General features: G+C 57.6%; 1 protein-coding gene across 2 annotated transcripts; it reads right to left on the reverse strand.

The window, feature by feature from the left end:
- Window positions 1-1,180: 1,180 nt before the first annotated feature.
- On the reverse strand, window positions 1,181-13,332 carry ZNF598 (zinc finger protein 598, E3 ubiquitin ligase). 2 transcript variants are annotated; one of them, XM_081133213.1, is made up of 12 exons: window positions 13,053-13,332; window positions 7,512-7,624; window positions 6,623-6,752; window positions 6,020-6,231; window positions 5,693-5,910; window positions 5,079-5,187; window positions 4,260-4,468; window positions 4,038-4,122; window positions 3,150-3,925; window positions 2,498-2,645; window positions 2,244-2,394; window positions 1,181-2,140 (listed from the first exon to the last, which is right to left on the reverse strand). In XM_081133213.1, the coding sequence occupies exons 1-12, from the start codon at window positions 13,269-13,271 to the stop codon at window positions 1,787-1,789; spliced, it is 2,724 nt and encodes a 907-aa protein (XP_080989339.1). In that variant the 5' UTR covers window positions 13,272-13,332; the 3' UTR covers window positions 1,181-1,786. The 2 variants fall into 2 exon arrangements, with proteins under 2 accessions (XP_080989339.1, XP_080989338.1); XM_081133212.1 differs by having other exon boundaries at window positions 5,070-5,187.
- Window positions 13,333-13,574: the final 242 nt, after the last annotated feature.

Consider the following 13,574-nt stretch of genomic DNA (forward strand, 5'->3'; position numbering starts at 1 on the left):
CTCTCTCTAAAAATCAATGGAAAAAATATCCTCGGGTGAGTACTAACACAAAAAAGGGAAAAAAAATAAGAAAAGATTTCTAATTGGTTAGTGACCTCCTGGTTAAGTGAAGCAGTTGGAGCTGGAATGCTGGCTCTGCCACATTCACACTTGGCCATCTTGGGCAAGTCTCTTAATTAGTCTGTGCCTCAGGTTCCCCTTCTGTAAAAGGTAATAGTTCCTATCACATAGGGCAGGGTGATAACACTTGTAAAGAGCTCAAAGCAGTACTTGTCAAACAGTCAGAACTAAAGTGTCACCTAGTATTATGGGTTTTGCTTAAGAATAGGTATTTTCAGTATCATTAATGTGGCATCCCAGTTTCCAGATTGCTCCTGTGGGGTTGGTTGTACTCAGGTCTGCAGAGGGCACTGTGAGGCGCTTGTGTGTGGTGGGAAATGCAGGTAGCTTCTGTGTGGCCACTGATGCACTGGCGATGAAGGGTGAAGGGGGTGGAGGCTCTCTTCTAGGGGGTGCTGAGCATGGCTATCACCCAAGGACACTGTTCCAGTCCCAGCCCTGGGTGAGCAGCCATGTGGCTCTGGCCTGGCTCTTCTCCAGGCCACTGACTATGGCCTTTATCACCATGGGTGCCCCCTTCCGTTTTTTAGAAAGATATCTCCATTTCTTCTCACTTAAGGACGTTTCCGTTGCCTTATTTTGATGTGGTTATGTGTTGAGAACTTTTTCCTATTTGTATGTGTTTAGGGCAGAAAGGCGAGATTTCAGTACGTGTCTGGTCCCCTTCCGAAATATCAGATCACAAATTATTTTCTTACAGTAATTCAGATGTGCCCCCCCCTCCCGTTTCTAAATTGTTCTTGTTGAAGTTCATCGTTAGTAGCTCTTTCACCCATCTTTGTATGAAAACCTTATGTCTATATGCCTCTCACATTCTGGAAGTATAGTTTACTGGGTACAAAGTGTAGGTCAAACATGGCTGTGTCTATTCCTGGAAGGCTTGGGCAATGCTAGACCTCCAGGACTGGTTTGGTTGGCTTCTGCTTCCTGTGAGGAAAACCCAGCTACCCAGCTCTCCCCACAGACCGTCTACTGGCTGACCACCTGAGCTGTAACATGTAGAGTTCCCCTCACTACTGAGTGACCTCAAAAGGCAGAGAAGCTCAGAATGCCAGCTATGTGCATTATTGCAAAATAAATTTATTTGAAGATAAACTGTTTTATAAAAGGTCAGAGGCAATTTGAGATCCCAGATTCAGCTTCTTATAGAAAGATTTAACTTCAAGTAGCACAATTTTGTGTCTGCTTTTAATCCTGAACATTCTTGAATCATGAAAACAGCCAACTGTTTACACAACACGCAATATCTTACTCCAGCACCAGTGGAACCACAGCTTTAGGCTTAGGGGCATGGTGCTGCAGCCCTCAGGCTCAGGAGGTCCCAGATGGGCCACTGTGGCCACTGGCTCTGACAGCATGGACAAGTCCCGCATTGGCCCTTCCTTCCCCTGGCACCTTTCAAAATCATGAGCTACAAACCAAGACTGGCCCACCACTGAGGCAGGGGTATCTGCCCAGCTCCCAGGAGGAAACCAGATGGACTCCTGCCTAACTGCTGACATGGTGAAGTGGGCTATCCTTGTGACCCCTGGTGGGCCGGCCAACCAAGGGGCCTGAGCAGGTGGCCTCATCAGGGCCTTACCTGGCTGCCTGGCAGCCCAGGAGGAGGAGAAGGAGGGACAAAGGAGGCTCATGGGTGTGGCCGCTCCTGCTCACATAGCGGGAGCTATGTGAGGGTCCTGGCAACAGCTTGCAGGGAGGGGAAGTCGTCGTCCCGGGCAGTGTGCAGAGCCTGGTGGCTGCTGACATCACCATTTGCGAGTACCTGCTGGCAGGTAGGGCACACACGGCAGTCCAGGCTCGCCTGCTGGGTGCTGGCTTGCCATGCGCTCTTCTTGTTCTTCTTGCCCTTGGTGCCGGGAAGCCTCTCTTGGCCTCGGAAGTCTGTGTGTGCAGACAGCAGCTCCTGCTGCTTGGCTGTGTCGGGCAGGAGCACCAGCAGCTCATTGAAGATCTTCTGGAAGTTCTCCCCAAGCAGGTCCCGGCAGCTCTTATAATACTGGGCTGCGGAGATCACGCCCTGCCACCCAGCGCCAGACCCAGTCACCCTCGGCCCAGGCCTGGGCCCCAGGTGGCAGGCTGTACCCCCATCCACCCCCATTCGCTCCCCCCACCAGCCTGACCTGTCTAAACTCTCCCGAATGACTCTTGAACTGGCTGAAGCGGGCTTCGTCACTCTGCAGGAAGTCCTTGATGGATTGGATAAGCTGTAGGTTCCTCTCCCGGAAGTTCTCAGGGACCAGGTAGGCCCGGGGCGCTGGTGTCAGCCTGGGTCTGGAGTTGGGAGATGGAGGCTTCAGTCTTTGGGGTGGCCGAAGGTGAGGGCGCTCTCCCCTGGCCCCCAGGGGCAGGGGGCCAGGCAGCCCACCACACTTACGCTTTTGTGGTGGTGGTAGTGCTGGGGACACAGGCTGGGTGGGGGCTGGGCAGGCCGGAGAAGCCGGGGGGTGGCTTGCTGACTGGGGGCACCAGACCCGGCGGAGGTGGGGGTGGAGTGCCCTTCAGGAGCACCACAGTGCTGAAGCCTGCGTGGGTGGCACATCAAGACCCAGAGAGTGACCCTCACTGGCCGGGAACTGCCACGCTTCATTCCTCGAAACCCACAGGCTGCCCGGCTCACCCAGGTCAGGCTTCCATCCACAGACCACACCTCCCCTGAATAGCAGGCTCAGAGCCTGATGACACCCAGAGCCAACACACGTGTTGTGCTCCCTTGTGGCAAATGCTGGCATAAGTTAACTCATTTGCCCCAATCTTGAGAGGGTGCCAGGACTGCCCAGTTTTACATGGAGGAAAGGGACAGAGAGGCTAAGTAGTGGACCAAGGTCACACTGTTCACAGATGACAGCATCTGCATTCAGACTTCCACTATGCTTCTGAGGAAGCTGGAAACCATTGCACAGGCTCATCTACAGTCTAGTGTTTACTGGTACAACACAACCTTGGGCCTGGGGGGGGCTCCAGCCTGACTCTACTGCCCCAACCCCTTCCCAGACACTCAGAAACAGCCCTGAGCCAGGCGCACCTACCTGGGGGAGGGGGCATCCTGGGCGGGCAGGGGCCGCCGAGCGCTGGAAAGTCTTCCTGGGGCGTGGGGCAGGGGAGGGGCCCCAGGGGCCGTGGGAGTCCTGGGGGTTCCTTGGGGACACTCCGAGTAGGGGCTGGCCCCTCTGTGTGTCCATTGACGATGACGGCAACATTCCCCTCAGCTCTGCCCGTGGGGGCCAGGGAGGACTGCTCAGCCCCAGGGCGCCTATCTTTCTCAGAGGGCAGTAGCAGGGGTGACATGGCACCCAGCTTCTCGGAGCCCACTTTCTTCTTCTTGCCGACTTTGGTGAAGGTCGGGGTAGAGGCAGGGGCCAGCAGGGAGGACACAGTGACTGTGGTGGGCACGCTTCGCAGCTCCTGGGTGGTGAGGCCAGTGCGACTATCCTCCTCTTCCTCCTCCTCCATGGGGGGTGGCCCACCCTTCTTGCTGCCCTTACCCCCCTTCCCAGCCTTCCTGGGGGGCTGACTGCCCCCGCTGGTAGCCTGGGCCCCTGGGATGGGTTGCACCACCTTCTTGCTGCCGCTGCTATTCCAGGCAGAGATGAGGCTGGTGGGGGCTGTACTGGGCTTGGAGATGGAGGACACCAAGGCAGGGAAGTCATCCTCCTGAAAGGTGCTCCTGCCCCTGGCAGGAACAGGGTACACCAGTGCCAGCCCCACAGGGCCCAGGGCCGCTGCCGTGGAGGAGGAGGAAGCAGAGGTGCAGAGACTGGGAAAATCTTCGTCCTTGAGCTTCGAAGTGAGGGGCGGAAGGGTGCTGAGCCCAGGGAGGGGAGAGGGGTCAGTGGCCTGCCAGGCCCTGGACTGCCCTGCACCCACCCTCCATATGAACTCCACACTTTTGCAACCTAGTTCGTGTGCATGTGTACCTCAGAAGTGTAGCCCCTGCAGCTGAGCTGGTGGCTGGCAAGGCCTCTTGGCTTACAGGACCATTTGTTGAGGCTTCCTTAGGACCTACAAGACACAAAAGGATCCTATGTCAGGGCTGACCAACGTCAAGGGAACAGAAGCAGGCCCTCTGGGGTGACCAAGGAGCTTCCCAGATGGCTCCCAGGCACATGCAGAACTGCCTGCAGGCAGGGCCAGCTCACCTGGGCCTTCACCCTGAGTCTGGAGCAGGCGCCGAGGCCCCCGGGACTCCTCGGCTCCCCACATCCCTGCCTCTTCCTTCTTGAGCCTACTGCCCTTCTCCCGGTCCTCGCTCCTGTGTGTCTCCTGCTGCGGCTGCTGCTGCTGCTGCTGCTGCTGTGTGGCCACCGAGGCCCGGACAGCAGCTGCCACTTCTCGGTCCTCTTCCTCCCTGAGATGGGGAGGCCTTCAGACTGGGCAAGGCCCTGGACTACAGTGATGTGCAGGGCAAGGGGCTGGGGAGGGGCCGGTCCTTAGGAAGCCAGGACGCCAGGAGGTGCCAGGAGCTAGGCCTAGGGGCAGCTGAGTCAGTGCTGGTTCACCCTCGCTGGCCACAAGAGGGAGCTGTGGAGCAGCAGGTGTCCTCCTGCCAGCCTTAGGCTGTGGCTACAGGCAGCACCTGGGCTCAGTGCTCTGGGGTAGCACCTGGAGTCCCCCAGATGCCTGGATCCTGCAGGGCATCGGGGGCAGCCCCCGGCTGAAGCATGTGCCTACAGCACTGGTGTTTCACAGCACAGCTGCAGTGAACCCCCAAGTGACATAGCCCCTCTCACCCACCCCGACCTGCAGGTTCTGGAGTGTCTGGCTGAAACTAGAGGAAAGAAAAGGAAATGTCTGCTCGCTGAAGACAATGAGCCAACCCTATTGCCATGTTTAGGACAGCAGAAGGCCAGAGTCCCCTGACCCCTGTGCCTGTTCCTAGCCCAGCAATGGGCCGCTGCCATCACAGCTGTGGTGCCAGAAGAATGTCAGCAGCATGCAAATCCTCCCACCTCTTGTACCTCCAGCTTCCTCGGCGGCTCTGCTGGGCTCCACGGCCAATGGCCCGGCCTGCTCGGCCCTGGCGGTTGTACCTGTCCACCTCTTCATAGTCCTCGCCACTGACGATCCCTATGGCCAGCACATAGCCTGTCACACATGGGCCCAGGCCAGGCAGACACTAGTGCTCTGGCTTGTACAGCAGAGGCTTCCCTGCCCCCACAGCACATGAGCCCAAGGGATGAGCTTAGACACCTCGAGGCTTCTATGGCCTGGGCACCATGTTGGAGCAAGAAATGGGCTTGGAGAGAGGTCTGGACCTGCCAGCTGTGCAGCCTCAGGACAGGGCCCTCACACAGCAGGTGCTCAACAATCTTTCAACCCAGAGAGTCCCAGGGACCCCAAAATAGCAGACCCTAGATGCTGTGGGAAATGGCCAGGAAAAAGAGCTCCCTGCAGTCACAGCATGCTCAGAGAAGCAGGCTCATCAGGTGTCCCTTGTCCCCAATGACACATGAAGGGTTGAATCAGGGCCTGGGTCTGAGTCCTCCAGAGCAGGAAAATGTGAACCTTGCCTTGGATGCACCAGGCTGGAGCACTTGGGAGCCCTGTTTGGAAGAGAGGAGGCCCTGCTCACCTTCATTCCGGCGCGAGTGTCGCGGCGTGTAGTTGAACTGCAGGTCGATCTGGCGGTTTTGGCGGGCCTCGGCGCGGCTCCGGCTGTGGCAGGCTGTCTTGTGGGCCTTGAGGTCAATCTCGGTGCGGAAGGCATGGGTGAACTGCTCTGTACTGCAGCGGCCCTCCTCGCACAGGAAGTGCTTCTCCCGGAAGTGCTCACGCAGATAAGCATAGTCGCTGACAGGGTGTCAGCAGGAGCCCTGTCAGCCCTACCACCCCAGCCAGTGGCCTCTGCCCAGCTTGCTCCAGGTGTCCTAGGGACCACCCCATGCTGTCCCGCACCCACCTATAGTAGTCTTGCGCTCCATCCGAGTCACAGAAGTGGCAGAAGTAGTGGTCTCGACGCAGGTGCTTTAGCAGCTCATCGTTGTCTAGGTAGCGCTCATCGCAGAACTTGCAGAGTGGGTGCCCGCGGTGCGATGTGTCATCGGGGTCTCCCTGCATGCGGTGCCTCGCCAGGTCTTTGCGAGAGTACCACTTGCGCTCATATGTGAAAATCTGCAAGGAACGGGGCTGGGCACAGGGTGCAGGCTCCCAGGCCTCCCGACCCTTCCCACAGCCTGACTACAGAGAGGTGCCAGCTCAGCTCCAGAGCCCCCAGACACTAGGAGCCTGGTGGGCCTACATAGTCACTGGGAGCCCCTCCCTGCCTGGGTTGTGTGCAGCCTGACTGCCCACACCCCGGGGCTCTGTGAGGCAAGAGAGCTGGGGGGATGCTGAGGACTCCGGGGTCTGGCCTGTCCAGAGTCAGACAGCAACCAGTCTCTCACAGGTGTTTAGCTAAGCCCTGCCATACCACCCCCTCTACAGGGCCTGACCACCATCTACCTCTGCCTGGGTTCTCCCTGGGTCCGAGAGCCCCAGATGGGTACTGTGGGGTAGGGCGCACCTTGAGGTGTTTGAGGCACAGCTTGCAGCAGAAGAGCTCATGCTGCTTCCTCATGTGCTGCTCCAGGTCCCCGAAGAGGCCGAAAGGTGGCAGCTCAGGGCACCTTGGGCACTCGTGCTGCAGCAGCTGCCTGGGAGACACCGAGAGCCACCCGCCCCCGCAGACACTCAGCGTCCCCATCTGGAACAAGCACTGGCACCTCCTCACAGCCCCTTGCTCCATGCCTCTGTAGATGCCCTGGAAGTAGGAGCCAGGATAGGCACTCCCACCTGTACCCTCCATGGCTCTGACCTGAGTCAGATGGTGCTAGGCATGGGGTCAGGAGCTGCTCCCTGCCAGGGCCCAAGTCAAGCAAGGCCGCAAAATGGGATTGAGTCTATAATCCAGCAGACTAACCCCTGCATCAGGTGGAAGTGATGATAAGTCCACACAGAGGGCTGGGTTCAAAAGCCCAGGTTCTAGCCAAGCCAGGGGATACCCCTCACCTGGAAGACTAGGACCTACCCCATGACAACTATATCCCTTCATGGGCTTTTCCCGCCATGGGCCAAGAGGCTGACTTGTAGGAGCTCTTGTGCACCTCAAAAGGCTCCAGAAAGCAGGCACTGGGTGCTATGCCAGGAGTGCTTTCCCTGATTTCACCCCTTGGCCCCGTCTCTACTGACCTAAGGAAGGGTGTGCTTGTGTCTCGTTACAAGAGAGGAAACGGAGGACAGGAACCCAGATACCTGGCCCTTGATGTCTATGCTGCACCAAGTGCCCCCACCCTCCTGAGGGTTTTGGGGAGCACAGAAGGTGATGGGGATGTACCCACCCTTGCCATAAAGTGCCCCACAGACACAAGCCAGCCACAGACCCTAGGAGCCCGAATTGATGCTTCCTCTCTCACCTGTACAAGGCAAATACTTTCCCGTCAGCAAAGTAGATATCATACTTCTTCTCATGCTGTAGCTGGTGGATGGGGATTGTGGCGAAGGCGGGAAGCTTCTTCCCGAAGACCACCTGGAACCAAAAGTGGGCGCCTAGTGAGCAGGGCAGTGGACAGCCACTGGAGGACACAATCAGGATGAGAAGAAAGGGCACTCTGGGATCCTCCTGGGAGGCCAGAGGCAGGCCCCAGGGGACAGCACCCTCTACCTCTCTGGGCCAGTGGAGGCCCCTCTCCTCACCCTCAGTCCATGAACTTGGGGTTGCTGGGACAGAGACACAATGCCCAGCCTCACCACCAGGAGGCGGGTGGCTCCCTATTCATTCATAGCCAAATCTACGCCTGGACAGAGGCTGTCCCCCAGGAGCAGTGACCCCCAGGGGCAGTGACAGGGACCAAACGCCCAGGCGAACCAGGGTTTAATCCCATGGAGGTTGAGCACAGGACAGTTTTCATGGGGAGAAACAGGAGTCCAAGAAGTGGCTAAGGAAATAACAAATGCTGTCAGGCTAGGATGGGTCAGGTGACCATATGTCAGGGCCCGGCAACCCTGCGTCCACCCATGATGTTTCCATGACACAATAGGAGAGAGGCTCCTCCACAGGACCCAGCCTGTTCTTGGCCAGCTTCCTGCCTGTTAACTGGGCTGTCTGTAGGAGCCAAAGGACAAGCTGGTGTGCATGTGACAGGGCTGGACATGGAAACCTCCAAAGCTCAGCAGCTCTTCAAGGGTCTCCAACATTCACTCTTAGGTAAAGCCTGCTGGGCCTGCTCTGCCCTTTCACAGACCCCTGGCCTCCCCTCTGGGCCAACAAGGGCACTGCTCTCTCTCCAGGACTCCCTCATCCTCCAGCCCCCCTTTCTCTCTGGCCCCTACTCTTCTCCCTTGGGCCAAGACACCAGCCTGTCTCCTCTCTCCATGCCCCCTCCTGCTCCCCCACTGTCCCTCCAGCCTGGAGCTGGCTACTGGCCTCAGCTCCAAGTCCTCAACAAGAGACTGGGGGCGGGGGATGGAGGGATCTTCACATTAAGAAAGGTCACAACAAGGTCATCCCTTTATGTTTAGGCTCAGCCAGGAAGGATGTCTGCTATCAGACTGGCCATGAACTTGGAAAGTACAGGACTGGCTGGGGAGAGCAGGTGGTCACACTGTCCTGGGGAGCAGCAGGGTAGTTAAAACTGGTTCCCTGTGTAAGCAGCCAGGGAGCTCAGCCTCTACCTCTGAGGACACGCTGGGAGGTACAGGAAGAAGGAGGCTAACACCCAAGTCTGCCCCCAACTCTGCTTCGACAAGAGCTAGAGGGAGGTGTCACTGTCCAGCCACACCCATTCTGAGAGGTGGGGTTGAACAGGGCCCCAACAGGCCTTTCTTCTCTGGTCCTCAGGTGCGGCAAGGCCAGGCACTACCCTCTGCCACATACCGAGCTAGAGTGGGAGCCTCATCCCAACTGACTCCCACGTCCTCAACGGGGAGTTGCAACTTCGCTACCAAAAGGTCATCCTCCACATCCCTCCCCAGCTTATCCTCAGGCCTGGGCCTCAAGCTGGCGTCTTCTCCTGGGATCTGCTCTCCTGCCTTCTGACTCCTCCCAAGGGTAACTTTCCAGCCCAGATACCAGGTCCTCCTGCATCCTGCCCAGGGACAGGTGCCCGAAGGCCCAGAGCTGAGAGCCAGGCAGGACACTGCTGGAGGAGCTATCTGCTGAATGAGGTGCCCTAGCTAGGCTGACACAACACAAGCTGCAGATTTAGGAGCCCTGGCATCTGCCTGCAAGGTGGTCAGGCAAGCAGCTTACCAGAGAATCCTTTAGGCTGCCAAGAAGCATCCAAGCAAAACAGACTCATCAGAGAAAAGACTTCCTTCCCCAGAAAAAACCTGTGCTGGGACGCCCCATCACACTACCTCTCTGCTCCAGTGCCCTCTTTTCAGTGGTCAGCTCCCATCTACTGTGGGCAGTGTGTCTCTTGGGCTGCAGGCACCCTTGCCACAGACAGAGGCGAGGTGCAGGCCTCAAGACCAATCACCAGGCTGCTTGGGTGGGCGCTTGTCCCTTCTGAGTAGTCTGGTGGGGAAGCCTAGGCTGGGCATACCTGAGCCAGGCCAGGAGAAGGGGGATACTAGGTTGGCTCAGGAAGGGACCAGAACCATAGGAAATTGGGAAAGGAAAGTGACCATAGGCATTCAAGTGCATGGCTGGGATTTTATGAGAATGAAGGTGAGCAGGTTTGGAGCCAGGTGTGTGGAGCGGGGAAATGCTAACTGCCCCTCCCAGACAGGATATGAGACCAAGACAGCATGCCCCACCCCACCCCAAGCCTGCACCAGAGACTGAGCCCAGCAATGAGCTGCGAGTGGATGGCAGTGCAGCCTGGTATGGCTAGTGACCCTGTCCCCCGCAGAGGATAAGGTGAGTGGTAAGACAGAATGTTTGGACAAGGACAAGGGCAGGGTGGCCTGGCGAGGGATGGGCAGGAACCCACCAGGGATCCCATAAGTGTGACCTGAGACCCACCCACCCTGGTGATCGCCTGATGGAGGGGGTCATGGGTCCAGAGACAGAGGCCAGGTCAGGCCTGGACACCTGAGGCTGGGCCATCCTGGGCAGCCCCTGGGTAGGCCAGGCAGTAATTGACCAAGGAGGAAAGTACACTCCTGGGTGGGCTCAGGATGGCCAGGCTAGTCCCTGAGGAAAGAAAGGGGGAAATGAGGGTGAGAGAGCTCCCACTGGAGCACTCCACAAGGACGAGACTGGGGCTTTGCTGCTCCCCACTCCCAATAGGCACTAAGAGTAAGTCATGAGAGGACAGGTGCTGCCAGCAGTGACCACTGGCAAGCACTGGCAAGAGTGAGCCAGATGGTGAGGGTTGGCCCTACGGCTTCCCTAGGAAATATAGTGTGGGTCCCTGGGGATTGTTCCACCTAGAGAGTACAGGCAGCAGAGGATCCCAGATGGTGATATTAGAGAAGGAGGTCTAGGACCAAGGTGGTTAGGAGACACCAACAACAGAAAAGCATGACCTGAGTCAGCAGGTCCTGCCTCAGAACCTGCCTTCAGCCTCCCCTCCTACTTCCTGCCTATGAAATAGGGGGTGAGGCTTTAGGTGGCCTTGAGGGCCCCTCCTAGCTCAGACACATCCACTTTGTATAGCAGTCCTATCAAGCCTCTTTGACATCACTGGGGATCAGGGCAAGGGGAGAGCAAGACGAGAATCATCTTTTGGAAGAAGTTACCTGTGGGAAAGATGCGACCAGGGGGACTTGACATCAGTTTCGACCTGTGTGCACTCAGTCTCCAACCGAGCACCCGCCAGCAATCTAGATTGATCGGGCTCCTTGACTGACCAGCAGCTGCAGGGCTATGCTGCGTCTGCTCTTCCCAATGCCGGCCCCCACAGGACGGCAAAAGGAAGCACTCGGTCAAGGTATAGGGATTCACCAGCAAATAGAACTGGCCTGTTCCACATAGCATCTTGGCACACTTTCCTCCCAGTTTTTCCCCCAAAGATTTAGTCCCACAAGTGGGGGGAGAACAGAGGCAGATTCTGGGCTGGCGGTTGCTGTGGGATTCCCAAGTTGGTACGGGACAAGCGAATTCAGAGGGCAGTGTAGAACTCAACATGGGAACAGGAAGGGTTAGGGTAAAGCTTTAAGTTCAAAAGTGAGAGTGCCCTGGCTGGTGTGGCTCAGTTGAGCGTCATCCCATGCACTGAAGGGTCACTTGCTGGTTCAACTCCTGGTCAGGGCACATATCCAGGTTGCGGGTTTGATCCCCGAACAGGGCGAGTACGGCAGGCAACCGATCAATGTAAGAGTCTCTTACATTGATGTTTCTCTCCCCCACATCTCTCTCCCTCTCCTTTCTTCTCTCTCTCAAAATCAATTTTTAAAAAATTATAAAAAAAGAGTGGGAGTGAAGCAGGATAAATGGAGAGGAGCATCATCTCTCCAAATTTCCTAGGACACCCTCCTGCAGCCCAGCAATTTGGGGCAGGCCTGAGAAGGCAAGGGTTAGCCAGGGCCACCTGATGCCAAACCACACCCCAGCTGGACCCTGCTGACAGCTCATGTCAACATCCCCTTGCTACAGAGCACTTGGAGGGCATGGAACCCACAAGGAGTAAGAGAGGCCAGATGCTGGCTACAGTAGCCAAACATAGGTGTCAGCTCACTTCTGAGTGAGACCAGTAGTGCCCAGGACCAGGACCTCCTCAACACCTTCTTTCCCAGATGGGAGCTATAGGTGTGCTGGGAAACCTGGCCATTCAAGAGTTTCGTCATGCTACACAAGATTGGCTGGCAAGGCAGGCTCTGGCATAGCTGGGAGGTGCCCTCTGAGTAAGCCCAAGGTTTCCCCGACTGTTCCCATACCCCAGATCTCTCCCAGGGCCAAGTCCGTCTCCGTCCACCCCATTACAGACTGACAGCATCCCCAAGTGTCTTTTTTCTGATAGGCCACGAAGTAGGTGCCCACAGAGTGCTCATGAATTACAGAATCCACTCGGTGCCTTTATCATAAATGTCTACTTTCAAAAAGAAAAAAGAAGAAATCTATCCCCCAGCAATGTCATTTCTGCCTCACTTCTAGGAAGAGAAAGTCAGATTCCCTGGCATATGTCACCAGCCTAAGCTTTCCATGAACAAACCAGGGAAATCTCATAACACTGGAAGCAAACAGATCTCAAAGTGCAGCAAACCAAGAGAGCCCCAGCTAGGTGCTCCCAGCCAGCAGCTGGCACTGTGTGTGTGTGTGTGGGGGGGCACACGACATGGACTCCCTGGGCCTTCTGATCCCTTCCCCCAGGCTTCCAAGTCTGGATAGACTCAGAAACTACTCCCTTCACTAGGGAGCTGAGTGAGCCCCCCAGTTGGAACTGGCAAGGAGGAAAACTTCATGACCCTTTTATCTCCACCCACCAAGCACCCTGAGGAGACCCCAATGGTTCTGTCTTGCCCTCTGGTGGGCAGGTCTGAGCGCTACCTCCACTCAATAGATGAAAAATGCCAGTCTCAGTACTGGGTGGGCCAGGGACACACAGGTAGGCTGGAAAAGCCATGTTTGACCCTGTGCTTCCAAAACAGATTGCCCTGTGTCCTCCACCAGAATGGAGACTCCTGAGGGATAAACTCCAAAAGACGAGCAGGTTGAGAAGTTCTTGCTCTGATCATACTCATTCCTATGGCCCCACAGGAATCCCCGGGGTGCAGAAGGAAAGTCCCCCAGCTCTGTCCCCAAAGGGACCACTCCCTCTTCAACCCGTCTCCGCCACCTCTTGCCTCCCGGCCCCAAATGTCCCACAGTAGGCCCCATGGTCAGGACACTACCCCTGGTGGCCCGCCAGGCCTCTTTTGGAAGCCGGTGCCATCAGGCCCGCGGGCGGACATCAGGAAAGCAAAGTCTCCTTCCGGATGCCGGGTGCCCGCCGCCCAGTGTCTCCCCGCCCGGCCGCGCCCCCGTGACCGTCCCGGCACCCCGAACGCGCGGTCCCGCCGCGGCGACGCACCTGGCGCAGCTCCTCGCGGCACACGGCGCAGTATCGCTGTTCGCACAGCACCCGCATCTTGGTGGAACAGCGGTAGCACACCGGGTGGTCGCAGCGGCCCAGCGCCGTGGCCTCCAGGTCGCCGCAGCACAGCACGCAGCTCCCGCCGCCCCGCTCGGGCACTGCCGTCGCCGCCTCTAGGGCCGCGCGCCGACTATCGGCGTCTGCGGCCGCCGCCATGGTAAGGGCTCCGGCCCCCTCCCGGCCGGCGCGGCGCGGCCAGTCTCCCGGCAGGCCCGCCCCTTCCGGGGAGACGTCACCGCCCCGCCCAGCAACGGCTCAGACCGGCGGAAGTGCTGGCTCAACTTCCGCTCCAGAAAAGTGCCGGTTAGAGTAGCAACTCTGACATCGGACGCTCTAGCCCCAGCGACCATCTCGGAGGTCTCCAGCTCGTCTCTCCCCAGACCCCTTTTTTTGTGCGGGCCTCTCCTGCGGCTCCATCCGGGGGCTCCGTTCAATAGGGTTGCTAGTGTCAAAATCTGT

Source organism: Miniopterus schreibersii (assembly GCF_964146895.1).
Source record: "Miniopterus schreibersii genome assembly, chromosome: 3".
In the NCBI taxonomy this organism is placed as follows: Eukaryota; Metazoa; Chordata; class Mammalia; order Chiroptera; family Miniopteridae; genus Miniopterus; species Miniopterus schreibersii.

Coding starts and splice junctions, on each gene's coding strand:
- ZNF598 (XM_081133212.1), bottom strand. CDS start 13,271: ATGGCGGCGGCCGCAGACGCCGATAGTCGGCGCGCGGCCCTAGAGGCG. Junction 5,911..6,019: donor GGAGCGCAAGACTACTATAG/GTGGGTGCGGGA, acceptor ACACCCTGTCAG/CGACTATGCTTATCTGCGTG. Junction 2,141..2,243: donor ATTCGGGAGAGTTTAGACAG/GTCAGGCTGGTG, acceptor GCTGGGTGGCAG/GGCGTGATCTCCGCAGCCCA.